The following is a 13,867-nucleotide window of genomic DNA, read 5'->3' as shown; positions in this document are numbered from 1 at the left end:
CATGATGGCCTCTGTATAGAGGACTCGCTCCTGATGTAAAACTTTAGTATTTAAATATAAAGGGCCCATTCTAGGGTAAAGAAAACAACAATTCGTACAATTTATATGATTAAACACTAGTGAAACCATCACTAAGATTATTTTATATTGAATTTATGCCAATAGATCCATTTCACCTAAATCTTACACACTGAACCTTTTAAGCAACTTATATTTTTAATCTCTATCACAACTGAAAACCTATCATTTAGCATCACATGACAATAACATTATAGCTTCAGACTAATACAAAAAACACACATGTAACCACATGATATCTCTGATCACCAACACGGTGGGGCTGTGGATGGCATTGTGCAAAAAGTTCTCGATGAACTCAAGACATGTGAGTACCATGGTGACCAGTATGTGGCTTTTTTGGGGTCACAGTGACGTCAGATGGCCCATGTGAACTTGCCTGTTTTAATATGTGCTATACTAAGCTAACAAATGAAGCACATGGGATCTAATAGCCAAATAGCCTTTGGCTCTAAAGATTACAAACATAACCTGAACGCCTTCAGTTGCCAATCAACAAGAAAGGGCAGCAGGCCTTATCTGAAACCCAGTGAACTCGACTAGCTTTCTGCCACCGCTCTGCTCTTTCCCTGCTGTATTCTCTGACGCAGGGTTGGCTCCGGTGCTCTTGTCATGTCAACGGCCGTGCTCCGAGCATGTCGTTGGTTTAGTTTCATTTAAGTTCACAGACAAAACAGACAGAAGCTAAACCAAAATGCCTCAGGGTGAAGGTTATCACTCAGGACCCTCCACAAGAAAAAAAAAGGTTGCATCCATATCTCTACACACCCTCTCCCGTCTTTAGTGTCTACCCTCAGGTTGGTTCATATTACTGTATGTATTATTACCCACCTGTTGTTACAGGCAGGTTCTTAAAAGAACACAAATGTGAATGAGGAAGCCAGTTGGAGGAACACATCCCCGGCTCAAAATGCTCCAAGACAGGTTTTTATAAAACCTTGGAAAGTTATCACGACAGCAAGGCTCTGCTTGTTGATTTATTGTGAGAAAAGCCAGCTATAGTATGAGCTTGTTTCCGTCCCTTGTGTCTCTGATGCCTGAAAGCTTGTATTGCTTCTCACTACCGTATGTCTTTACTGTGTGGTCTGGCCACACACTATATGAACTTTTGCGGCAAGTGCAAACAAACCATGGTTCTGCCATTTACACAATGGAGCTTATTTTCCACTCCAAGGCCAGCAATTGTACTCTGTGCCCATGTAGGTAAGTTTGCACTGCAACATGTGGTCTTTGTCTTTACACTCTGCTGAGAATTCTTTGCATCACAACATGCAGCAAAAGCTAATAAAAGGAAAAGAGAGTCAAGGCTGCATGTATTGCCACCACATAGAAGGTAGTTTTGTTCAGGCATTTTCACATGGAAAATATGTTTACAGGCCCTGTCACAGTAGAAATAGACAGATACATGGAAAGTGTGTGTGTATGTGTAGCTGAAAAAACAACAACACTTTAATAACCTTTACCTTTGTTGGTGGGTTCAAATGTCAGTTAATTCAAGTTGCGTTATAACTGCATTTGTGCTTTTATCGGTTATTTGACAGAGACTGATTGGAAATAATTAATTGGACATTAGATTCGAATTGTTCATTCTATTCCAGCTCACATGTTATGCACTCTAAAGTGGTGTTGGTAGATGCATTTATTACAACATGTCTAACTCTGTTTTGAAGGGGCATAATTTAATATTGTACAGCATATAAGGTTTAAAGTTTCTTGAAAATTTGGGCCTGCAGGTGGCGCTAGATAAAAAGGATTCAGTTTAATTCACTGGAAAACATGAGCCCTGCTATTTATTTAAAGTATTGTGTTAGGGTTAGGTTTGTTGTGCCAACTACTTTGAACATTTGTCCATTATCCCAATATTGGACATTTTTGTGTTCTGATTTTTCCTTTACCTCGGCTTTGTCTGTCTGTCCATCCATAAAGACGGAAATGTCTGTCCACATGTGCGTCCATCGCATACATGGGAACTCTTTATTAAAGGAATGGCTTGAGAGAATAATTTCAAATATGAATCAAATGTTCACTTGGATTTAAAGATGAACGTATACGATTTTGGTGGTCAATCATGTGGAAGGAATATCATCTGGCACAAACTTCTACTTAGACTTAGTTTGTTTTATAAACTGAATTGAATTTGCTGCTCCAAAGTTGAGGTCACTGTGACCTCACAAAGCCGGGAGGCCAGTTTGGGGCTGTAACCCAAACATTCATACGCTAGTAACGATCAGAATGCACTTAGCACAAGTTATGTTTTGGGTGGCCAAGGTAGCGGGATTTCTTGTTTAGACAGTAATCGTGTTGAGTCAAATTCAAAACAACAAGGTCTTTACTCTAAAGGTCCAGGGTCATACACAGGGAAAGAGTCAGCGCACATGAAGAGATCTGTCAGAGAACAAAGGGATACAGGGTTGATACAGGGTTGTACATAAAGAGGTTCAACTGGTAACAGCAGGGGCAGGTGAGTGGGTAGAGAACAGGTGAGGATGATCAAAGGGCCAGGAAACATGTAAGTGCTGTGACATAAGAGGTGAGTACGCCAAAGTAAATAACAGACTGAAAAAAATGACTAGATGTCACAGTTCTATTGCCTATCGAGGCTCTCTGCCACTGACACACACACACACACACACACACACACACACACACACACACACACACACACACACACACACACACACACACACACACACACACACACACACACACACACACATGTCCTAAAGTCAGGGTCAAGAGGCAGGAAATGGTGAAAGGAAGGAAGAAGGGAAGATAGGAGAGGAAGTTGCCTTGGGGCTTTTCTAAAGTCTTAAAAGATGGGAGGCAAATATGAGAGGAGAGAACAAGCGCGAAGGGAAGCAGGAGGCTCTTTGGCGTGAGCAAAGCTTCTCCTCTCAACCAACTGGGAGGAAACGAGAGATGGAATAGAGAGAAGACAAAATGAAATGAGTAGGATGGAGGGTGGTCCTCTGTGGTACTCTTAGCATGATGAGAGAACAAACAGATGGGAAATTGGGTTCACATTAACGTATCTTAATTTGAAGCAACACCATGTTGCATTAATATATTGTTTATGCCTGTGAGGGGGCCAGAGCGGATGTTTCTGGCCCATTTTCACCTACTTCCAAGGTGCATGGAGAAGAGTTTAAAACTCCAGCAACACTCGCAGCATACTGAACAAGAGTGACGCGTTTGGGCTCGTGGCCTTCATGTGGGTCATCCCTGTGTGGGGGACAGGAAGGCAGCACCATGAAGCTTTTCATCTCTAATATGCCACTCTGTGGCAGGTAATGATGTTTTTGATAGGTTTTCCCTATATATCTGTCTGTAATGCATCCCACCTGATCTGAATGTTTGTTTTCACCACCTACACCAAGCTTTATTGCTGTTTGGGTGAACTTCAAACTTCCGACAAACATAATGAAGTTAAACAATGCATTTCCCCTTGTGGCTCCACTTTAGGTTCATATCGAACCAGGATAAACTCTGCTTTATGACTGCATCAACAATTTCAAACTATCTGCTATGTTATCGCTATTACTGACTGATACGGCAAAATAATGTTTCTAACAATGATTTCAAGTTATTTTCTGGAAACATTTCAATCTACAATAACAGTCTATTTGAAATAGACTAAGATCTATGAAATAGTGTTTCTGGATCATCTAAAAGCTCTAAATGAACAAGGAAGAGACTGACATTAGCAGAAAGTTTTATTTCATTACAGACTAATGTTAGTGTATTAAGCTATGACTTAGAACTTATTTTGTAGATACTGTACTATTTTCCTTATAATAACAACACTCAATAAAGTTTATTGGTGAGATCTCAGAAAATGGTGGAAGAAATAAGAGGATGGATGAGGCAAGAAAATGTGTGAAAAATGTTTATCAGAATTTATCAGACTCCTTTACAGTTTTCAAATTGTTTGCTACAAAAGGTCTGTTGACCAGTCCATTTCACAGGGATTAACAATATAACAAAGAAAAGCATCACATTCTGGAAGAAAGGAATGTTTGGCGTTTTCTCTTCTTTCACTGATTGGTCATTTCACCTGAATCACCAATTATCACATTTGTATTGTAGCTTTACTCCCTTGGTTTCACAGTTTGACAGGTAATATCAGGGAAATTATATGCAGACGCTCTTGATTGCTTAATACCACAGGTGACCTTAGCTATGTTAACATTTTAACTTCAAAGGGCCCCAGATTGACTGAATAATTCACCCAGTTATTGGAGACGAGCCAGTGCAGCACAGAACAGATGCACTTTATATTTCATGAGGAAACTTAGCATTTCAAACACACTACGGACTTCATCAGAGCAATTTAGAAAACTGGACACAGATTATGACTTCATTGCATTGAGTAAAACTAAGCTTCTGGGGGCGCACCAGGCCCTGCTCTCCCTCACTCTGATTCTGTGGGGTGCTCTCTCTCTCTCTCTCTCTCTCTCTCTCTCTTATCTGATGCTAACGCTAATGAGGTGTCTCCCTCATCTGTAATACATTCTTCTTCCTTTCAATCACTGCCTTTACAATCAGGTAGTCCAATAGACTGTATATAGAGATGGACAAAGTGAAGCCAAATCGTCTTGATTTTCTCCTCTATGTTATTGGATGGGGCATGAACCACCTAAAACATCAGAGTACACGTCAAAAATACATTTTTCTTACGGATGGTTTCTGTCATTTTAGGTAGTTTCTATCACACTGTTAACAGTTTATCTTGCCAACACTGCAGGGAGCTTTCTAAACGCTCTGGCCAACCTGTTACAACTGTGTCTTTGACTGCAGGATTCACTGTTACAATATACTGTAGATGCAGTGGCGGGGGAATTGAGTGGTATACATTGTACATCACTATTGCTTATGTTGTTAATTTCATTTGATGGGATTGTTTAAGTGGTTTTTATTTCACCTGACCGACAACACATCGTGCTACTTAATGCAGAACAGTAGCTGCAAAGAACGACGTGGCCTCTCCTCATTCCAAAGCAAAAATCGGGTTTGATTGTTTCTGTGATGCTGAAAGTGCAAACTTTACATTTAAATTCAAGTCTGTAAATGACGCAAATCGACAATAGGGCCGCTAGATGTAAAGGCCTACTTTGCTTTGTACCAAATATAGAAATGAACAAATCTTGCAAGTCACCGTCCTTCAGTCTTACCTAACTTGGCAGTAGAACCCTTTTCCAAAATCACTCATCTCATCTTTTATGTTCTTCTCCCAGGACCACAGCTTCTTTTTGTCTGATGCTCAGCCATTTTCTTCCCCCCTCTGTTTCTTTGGTTCATCTCTTGCCAACTGACTCTGAGGTACCACGCCACTGCTGTAAGGACATTTTGGGGTAGTTTTCTAATCTATGCACAACATCTGACTGAAACCCAAGCTTGATGCATAATGAATAACGAGAAATAAATGATGAAAAAGTTGCAGACACCTGGGCACCATCTGTGTTAAGAAAGTTCTGCTTGATTTTTTTTCTTTCTTTCATACCCATCCTACTTTCTTATGTGTTTCACGGTACGAAACGCTTTCCTCATTGAAAGCTGCTGTCACTGCTGAAAATGTTTGTAGAACAGAATGGAAGCTAAGCTGCAACCTCAGAGATTTCCCCAAACCATTTTTCATTTTTTGACTTAAAGATGTAAGCACTTTTTTGTAGTGAGTTAACTCTTGAAGAGTTAAAGGGTTTGGCTGGGATGAGTCATGGACTGGGTGGGGGAGGAGAATACAGGGATGTACTCCATCATCTTTTTCCCTGCTCAGTCCCTTTCAAGATAAACACACTGTCTCTGCCCTGGAATTGGATGAAAGCCTTTCTAAAATAGAAATGGACATTCTACCCATGTGAACCCATTGGCTTTTCCTAATTTAATTGGGTTTTCTTCTGAATGGAAAAGAGCAGCTTTATTAACTCTCCCTCAAGTCCCTGACATACAATTTATGTGTAGTAGATTTATCATAAAATCTATTTTCAGTCATCCCATATAGCTGACCCCATATTGATCGAATTGCTATTTATAGTATAGTTTAGAGTAGATTTGTAAAGGAATTTTTTTGTTCATGTCCTCAATCATTTTTTAATCTAATTTAAATGTATTGTTAAGGTACCACTAGATGATATCTGAGTATTTGTTTCTTCCTTGCTAGAAAGGAACGTTTTCAGGACGAGAACAGAAAAACAGAAAAAATCTTTTAAAAGCTGATAACAGTTTAGTGAAGAAAAACAATCAGTTCTCTGTATATTTAGCAGGGGTTTTTTTTCCAGAATGTGGAATCTTGGGTAGTTTTTCATCACTTCATTATGATTGCAGTTAACCTAAAATTGGTTCACCAAGCCAATCCGAGCTACCTTTGGGTGAAAGGCGGGGTTCACACTGGACAGGTCACCGGGATATCGCCAGCATAAAACATATTGAGACACACACATTCACACCATTGTTCAATTTAAAGTCTGCGGGAGGAAGCTGGAGTGCCCTGAGAAAACCTCCCCAGACACAGGGAGAACAGAATGACCCCAGCCGACCTGGAGTTTTAATCGGGAACCTTCTTGCTGCGAGGGGAAAGTGCTGCCCCCTAGTGCTTGAAGAATTGAAGCAATCCAGCTCTCTCACCGAGGCTCCGACAGTGTCTCGTATGTAACACAGATCATGAAGTGAAAAAAATTACCAGCCTCTGTAGTGGCTCTTATTGGTAACTGTGTAGATAATCTTTTTTATATCATATTGTATTCACACATTTGAACATTTCCATCAAATGTGTCTAGTGGTCTGTAGAGTGCAACTGTATTTTTCTCTCTGAATATTTAATATTTGCAGACCAACTTCTGTGCAGACGTTTTAATCTTCTTAGATATTATCTATCCCACAGTACCATCAGGGAGGTGCCTGATCAGTCCCAAATTCATTCTGCAGCACAATAATGACCCCAAACACACAGCCAGGGTCATAAAGAACGATGCTCAGCCATAAGAAGAACAAGGAGTCCTGCAACAGATGGTGTGGCCCCCATAGAGCCCACGTCTCAAAGTCACAGAGTCAGCGTGGGATTACATGAAGAGACAGAAAACACTGAGACAGACCAAAGCCACAGAAGAGCTGAGGCAAACTCCCAAAGACACTTGAAACAACCAAGTACCTTAAAAAAGCTGTGCACTGAGAATTGGTGCTGTTTTGAAGGCAAAGAATGTTCACAATGACAATTGATTGATTTAGCTCAATGTACTTTATATGAAGTGAACCGTTAACAAAACTATTCCAAACTTTGACCGCTTTACTTATAGTTCAGAAACTTTTTGCACAGTACTAAATGCACAGTATATTGGGCACATAATTTTATATATACTGTATATATAAATATATATATATCCCGTGCGGTCACTAATTAAGTTGCAGAAATTTCCTGCCTCCTTCTGTAAGCTCTCCAATTGTCAACAATAGGTTGTAATGTTTCTTGTAGCTCTTATAAGGGTTACACGGTACTCTACTCCCATCACTCCGTCCCAATTCAGGTGCCGCCTCGTTGAGAGGCTGCATTTGAAGACTACCTGCGATTCATTGCAGTTTGCTGACAGTTTTTCAAAGAGATTATGGAGTCAGCAAGCGATGAGATGTCCGATCCTTCAACTCAGGCTTCAACTCAACCAAACATCTACGCTAAACACGATAAAAGAACAAGGGGCATTCAAACTTTCTCATCATGGCTAACTGCAGCTCTGTTGCTAGGTGACAGCGGTAAGGGTGGGACAAGCCGGGGACACAGATCACAGAAATCATCTGTAGATTACAACCGTCTCATTTTGGTTTGGTCTATTCGTCCCATGAAGGAGGCGGTCCCTGTATTGGGACACAGCTCATATGTAATCATTTTGAAGTAAAACAGTTTTTGCAATGTAATGTCTATATTTGTTGTTAGTATGTATAATTCTGGGTACTCGGATACCAAAATACAATTAGCTCTAGAGCCGTTTTTGCTCTGTTAATAATATTATGGTTGCTGGTCCTCAGTTTCCAGTATGTTTCCACAAAACTGCTGTATGTGTTTGTGTGAGTTCAGGTGTTATCTTTATACCACTGTTTACGGTGATAATAATTGAACCCATCACTTAACTGCTCTCGGACATCACCTCCATTTCACTATCTATAACGACCCGTCTTCAGATTGTCTACTGTCAGCTTGTTGAAACACCCTATGGGAGTGAATGGAGTTTCCTGTATTGATTGTCACTGATGCCATTAGAGGATGGAATCATTAACTCTGTCAGACTGAAAGATTGCGATGCTGTTCAGGCTTGAAGGAAGCCAACCTATGCAGCGCGTCAAACATCACATTGCTCAGCCTCCAAATGGTCGGTGCTTTGTGTTAATGGTAGGAATTGTGGGCTGTCACTTGTCACTGGATGACCTGCTTGAAAGATGAAAGTGTCTACCTCATTGCACATGGCTCCTGCCTCGTATGTGGTGCAGCGCTCCTCCGGTGGAACATGTTTTCCAAGCTGAATGTTTGGCATTTCTGTTGAGCCTCGGAAAATGACTTTCGCAGTGTAATGGAACATTGCACCTAGGTCAAAAACAGGCAAATGAAATAATGAAATATGGGAGTGTTTGCATGTTAGGCCTCATGTTGTCAGGTGTCTCAGTGCTTCTGCGGAAATATGAGACACAGGAAATGGATGACAGTTCTTTGACTGGGTAGGGATTGATGGTGTCGTGGGTTATCAGATCCAACCTATTTGTGTTCAAAATGCAAATGAAATATTTGACCTACATATGTTATATGCTATGTTTCTTTTTGTTTTTTCAGACCGCAGTCTCTTGAAGACTATAGATGGCACACATTTGGACTGTGTGGTAAAAAAACACCCTGCATTGGTTTCCATGATGCACCTCCTTCCAGAGAATGTCCTTGTATCCGGAGATGAGAACATTCCTGGGCTCTCAGCTTCTCCAACAGGTAAAGTTCATGTCACTGGGAAAACACTTCAGATGTTTTAAGATTTTGGCCTCAGCTGACAACAGTAGAGGACTTTCATGGGCTGGGGGGCATTCCAGCACATTGGGCGAGAGGCAGGGTACATCCTGGACAGGTCCAGTTCATGTTGTCATTACTAAATTGAAAAAGTTCAACATATATTAAAAACTTTCAAAAACCGAAAACTGTGTAAGAAGTCTGGATTAGTTGGTTTTGCCAGCAGGTCCATAAAATGATTCTGTGTTTATGAATTCATACTGTTTGCCATCTGATTGGGTGGTTGTCCTTAAGATGATGTTAAACACACTTGCTTTATATGACTAGTATCAAATTTGCTGACGTCATGCATGAGAAATAGCAGAATGGTCAAGACCAATGAGCCAAATGGTTGAAAATGGTGGGTAAAGAAAAATGTTTGCTTTGCCATGATTGAAAATATGAATTCATGTTAGTCAGATTTCAATATTGAGCCACCTGAAATTCACCTCTAATGTTCAATCACCTACAGTTCTCTATGCAGTCTCTTCAACATTTTTCCTAAATTTCTTTGCTTTTTTTGGTAAAAAGCAACATAATGTACAATACACAACACCATTTAGGACATTTTGATATTAGTTTCTGTTTGGATGTGATCACAGGGTCATTTGGACAACAAAATCTAATGAGGTGTAAACAGCGCTGAAAGTTTGGTTGAGTTTACACACAATTAAAATAACAGCAAAAGTATATTCAAAGACAAATCATTAAAAAAACCATTTAAACATTAGAGGGGATTTTTCTGTGGAAAACAAGATTCTTTATTTCACCAAAAGTTCGTTTAAAAGTTACATTACAATTAAATCAGAAAGTTAAAGTAGATCTGGTTAAAATAGTTCTTTTATTGTCAAATATTAAAACATTCTGGCAATTAATAACAATTTCTATTGAATAAATATTTCAAGATTCACCATAACCTGAACCAAAATGTTTTCAGCCACCTCAGCTCACTTTAGAAATCGACAGACACCTTTACAGAATACTTAGAAATGTGAACCAACTCACACCTGGAAGTGGGCTTTTCGCAAACTTGGCTCCATCAGAAGTTGAAAAGTCTGCAGTACTTAGGAAGTAAGTTTCTAAGGGGGAATGTAATGAAGTCTGACAGTGCAGAGCTATAATCATTGGGAGTCAGTGGGTGGTATGGTAGCTGGCTAATCCTCTTCATGTTCTGGGGTGTGAGCAGCGGAGACCTAAGCTGCCTTTTAAGACCACAGCCACCGTCTTGATATTCATGCTGCATTCTGCTCTCCACAGACGAGGGCTGCAATGAAACGCCTGATGGCTACATTACTCTTGAAGAGATTAAAATCACACCGGCTATTTTCGCTTTGTTGTTTCTGAAAGGGGTTACTGTGGACTTGCCCACTCCATCCACTGGCTGAGATGTTTACTACAGACTGTTCCTATTCACTTTACCCCAGGTATCCAAATGGAAACAGTTTTTGTTGGATTGTTTTACACAAGTGCTAATATCAATGAGTAAGGAATAGATATTCCAGCAAAGAAAGAGGTGGCAGGAGCTCTACTGGTGTCCCAGAAACCACTGGTGCTCATGGAAGGGAATACATGTCAAAAAATCTGAGGAAAACTTATGTGCAAAAATAATGGCATGAAGAATCCAGGTCCAGGCCCTCAAAGTGGTTTGAAAACTGTAAAAGGCTTTAAAATACACAAACGCATATCGGCTGACGCCTTCATCAGGGTGTACTGACACACAGAGACAAAGAGTAATTATTTGCAGTCACTACAGGTGGGCGGGGTTAAAACATGCTGTATTTTACCTGGCTCTAGGGGCATTGCACAATAAATACGATATAGAAAATGGAAAAGACAAGGTCCTCCCACATTTAGTTTTTTTCTTGGCCTCTAGGGGAATGACACAGTGAACAAAATAAACAAAATGGAGGAAGTCCCCCTGCTGGCTGTCATGAACACCATTGTTGTTAACGATGGTGCAGAAAGAGGAGAGATGAGGGCAGAATCCACGATAGACAACAAACATTAAAATGCAGCGGTTAGGTGAAAATTATATCAAACAATACTACAAGTGCACTAAAGTGATAACAAATATTATTTACAATGAGGAAACCAATTTGAGCATATTTAAAGAGGTTTGAAGAGCGAAAACCACAGAGAATGATCAACTGATGACTATGTGATCTATTATAAAAAAAGATGGGAAGTCCAACTCCTCATTGAGACGAGGGTAACTGGTGCCTTTAAGGACATGGATCCAGCATGCCTCTCGTCCCTGGCATCAGAGCAGATTTCTTCAATACCTGACACTATTAAGGTTGTATCGCTCCCATGTTGGGCTTCTATGTAGCGTTTGGCCAGAGGACCAAACTGGTGATAGGATAGATTTCGTTGGTAAATACATCTCTAAAAGTGTCTTTTTTCACAATATTGTCACAATAAATGCAATTACCACAGCAGAAGTTGCCCTTGGATCGGCAAAGCCATGTGTTTGATTTGGGAGCAGGAAGGTAACTTCTGACTAGTTTGTCCTTAAAAGTTGGGGCCCTTCTGAAACTGACCCCTGGGGATTCAGTGAGTACCTCCCATAAGGAATAATCGCTCTCATTGATCTCCCAATTTTTCTTTATGATATGTTTGATCTGGACAGCTTCTTTGCTAAAACGTGTAACAAAGTTGTGGGTTTGCTCTTCCTGTAATTTGGGACTGAGCTAGTTCCTCCTCTCAAGTGACAGAGCTCTGTTGTGAGCCCGGGTGAGAATCTGGGGTTGATACCCTCTTTCTCTGAAGCGCTGCTGCATGTCCATTGATTGAATGTGGAAATCCTGATCAGAGTCACGTATACATCTTAGTCTCTGAATTTGTCCAAATGGGATATTATTAATAAGCCATGGAGGGTGAAAACTGTCTGCATGCAATACCGTGTTTCGGTCAGTGGCTTTTCTAAAGATGGAGGTGTGCAGATAACCTTGGTCATCCTTTGAGATCCATAGGTCCAAAAAGTGAATGACTTGTAGGTCATATTCTAAGCTCAATTTAAGATTTTCATTTAAGCTGTTTATGTAAGCATGGAAATGTAGAAGCTCTATTTCTGACGCCTAAAAGAAAAAAATGACATCATGAATGTATCTGCCCCACCACATAATTCTTTCTTTAAATGGGTTATTGTGAAAAGATGTGTTGTTACTCCCATAGTCCTAAAAACAGGTTTGCATAATTAGGGGCATCTGTAGTGACTGCAAATAATTACACTGTTTCAGTAAACCCAGATTTTTTTTTAAAGCTTCAAGCCCTTTGAAATACAGGCCTTTTACATTTCTCAAACCACTTTGAGTGCCTGGACCTGGATTCTTCATGCCATTAGTTTGGGACATAAGTTTTCCTCGAATGTTTTGACAGATATTCCAGCAATTTACCACGTATGAGTGGGTCTGAGGGTTGCTGCCAAGAAAAGGGTGCATTTCCTCATGGATATCTCCATAAAGGAGCATGAAATATGACAATAAATGATGCTTGACAGAAAGTATTTTGTGTATACACTGCTACACAGTTTTCATCGCAAATTTACCACCACACACTCACACGTCATATTCTTTCACTCTGCACTGCCTGCGCTGCATCAGCTGAGGCTGTTGTAAACTAGCAGTTCAAATGAGTACACCTCTGAGTGGCCATCTGGCTGTCAGTGAAGGTGGGAGATTTAAGTTTCTGTCACAAGTGACTCACTAGCACCTCTGCAGCTGCTGCTAATATTAAACCAAGACTTACAATTGTAATTACACTTCTATAAATAATGAACCGCTGCCAGATGTGTTAAGTAGGCATTGACATGGTTAGGAAGTGTCTGGGGGAACGATCTGAACTCTCTGATCAGGACCACCAGCCATTATAATTATATATAATTTAATCACTGCCTTTTCTTTTTGGGTGAATTCACACTTCTAAAAATGTAGTTTCTTCATTCAAAGTTCAGCAGCAGAAATAATTTTCTTTCACCCTCCATTGCTCTCCAGACATTTACAACAACTGTCAAGGCAACCCATCCTCAGATCTTGTTTGGTAGAACTTTTAGTGGCTCTACTCTGAGTCAATAACCTGCTAAGTTTGAAAATTGCAGTGATCTAAAATCAGGCTTAGTAAAGTATCCCCCAAGGAGTCTACAGTTAATGCTGATTCCAAAGAGAACGAAAACCATAGTAAATAAACCAAACCATGGGACAAATATTTGCTCCGAAGTCAGTGGATTGCCAGAGTACACCAGATGACATAATCACCCGTTTAACAGTTTTTGAAGCTGTAGTGTAAAAGTTGAGGCATCACCAACTGCATTAGTTTCATTGTTTATTTAACAATAACTATTGTATAATAATTATTGTGAAATGTGTAATAAATAACTACTGGTGACTGTGCAATCTGCTGAATATACACTTATCAATATTAGGTTTCTATTAAAATATTGTTATTATAATATATTTTGTGAAATGTGTTGTTTTAACTTTTATTTAACTTTTATGCACAAACCTGGTGGGTATTCTTAATTTTGTTGTATTTTTACAACACAATAACAGTAAGGTATTTCTATTTTATTCGATTCATCACAATCTGTCCAATCGTTGTAAGATATTTCATTCTGGACCAAAGTGAAACAGACAGATTGACATTGGCCTCCACACAGACAAGTGCTGCAACAAACAACAACTGTAGGGGATAAGGGTTGAACATAAATTCTACAGACATATATACGACATTTGAAGTGGAGTATCTCTGGAGTCCAGATTGAGGCGGACGTATCAAGTA

The 13,867-nt window shown here is 39.9% G+C and overlaps 1 protein-coding gene across 2 annotated transcripts in view; it reads left to right on the top strand.

The window, feature by feature from the left end:
• The window catches only part of nphp4 (nephronophthisis 4), a 159,743-nt gene that overhangs the window by 26,710 nt on the left and 119,166 nt on the right, over positions 1 to 13,867 (top strand). For both annotated transcript variants that reach the window (XM_034590207.1, XM_034590208.1), the window contains exon 5: positions 8,888 to 9,037. In XM_034590207.1, the coding sequence (XP_034446098.1) occupies positions 8,888 to 9,037 (150 nt within the window). The remainder of the gene's footprint in view (positions 1 to 8,887; positions 9,038 to 13,867) is intronic.

This window comes from Hippoglossus hippoglossus, chromosome 7, assembly GCF_009819705.1.
Source record: "Hippoglossus hippoglossus isolate fHipHip1 chromosome 7, fHipHip1.pri, whole genome shotgun sequence".
Lineage (NCBI taxonomy): Eukaryota > Metazoa > Chordata > Actinopteri > Pleuronectiformes > Pleuronectidae > Hippoglossus > Hippoglossus hippoglossus.
Note: the sequence above shows the minus strand (reverse complement) of the source record. Positions and strands in the feature narration are given on the sequence as shown.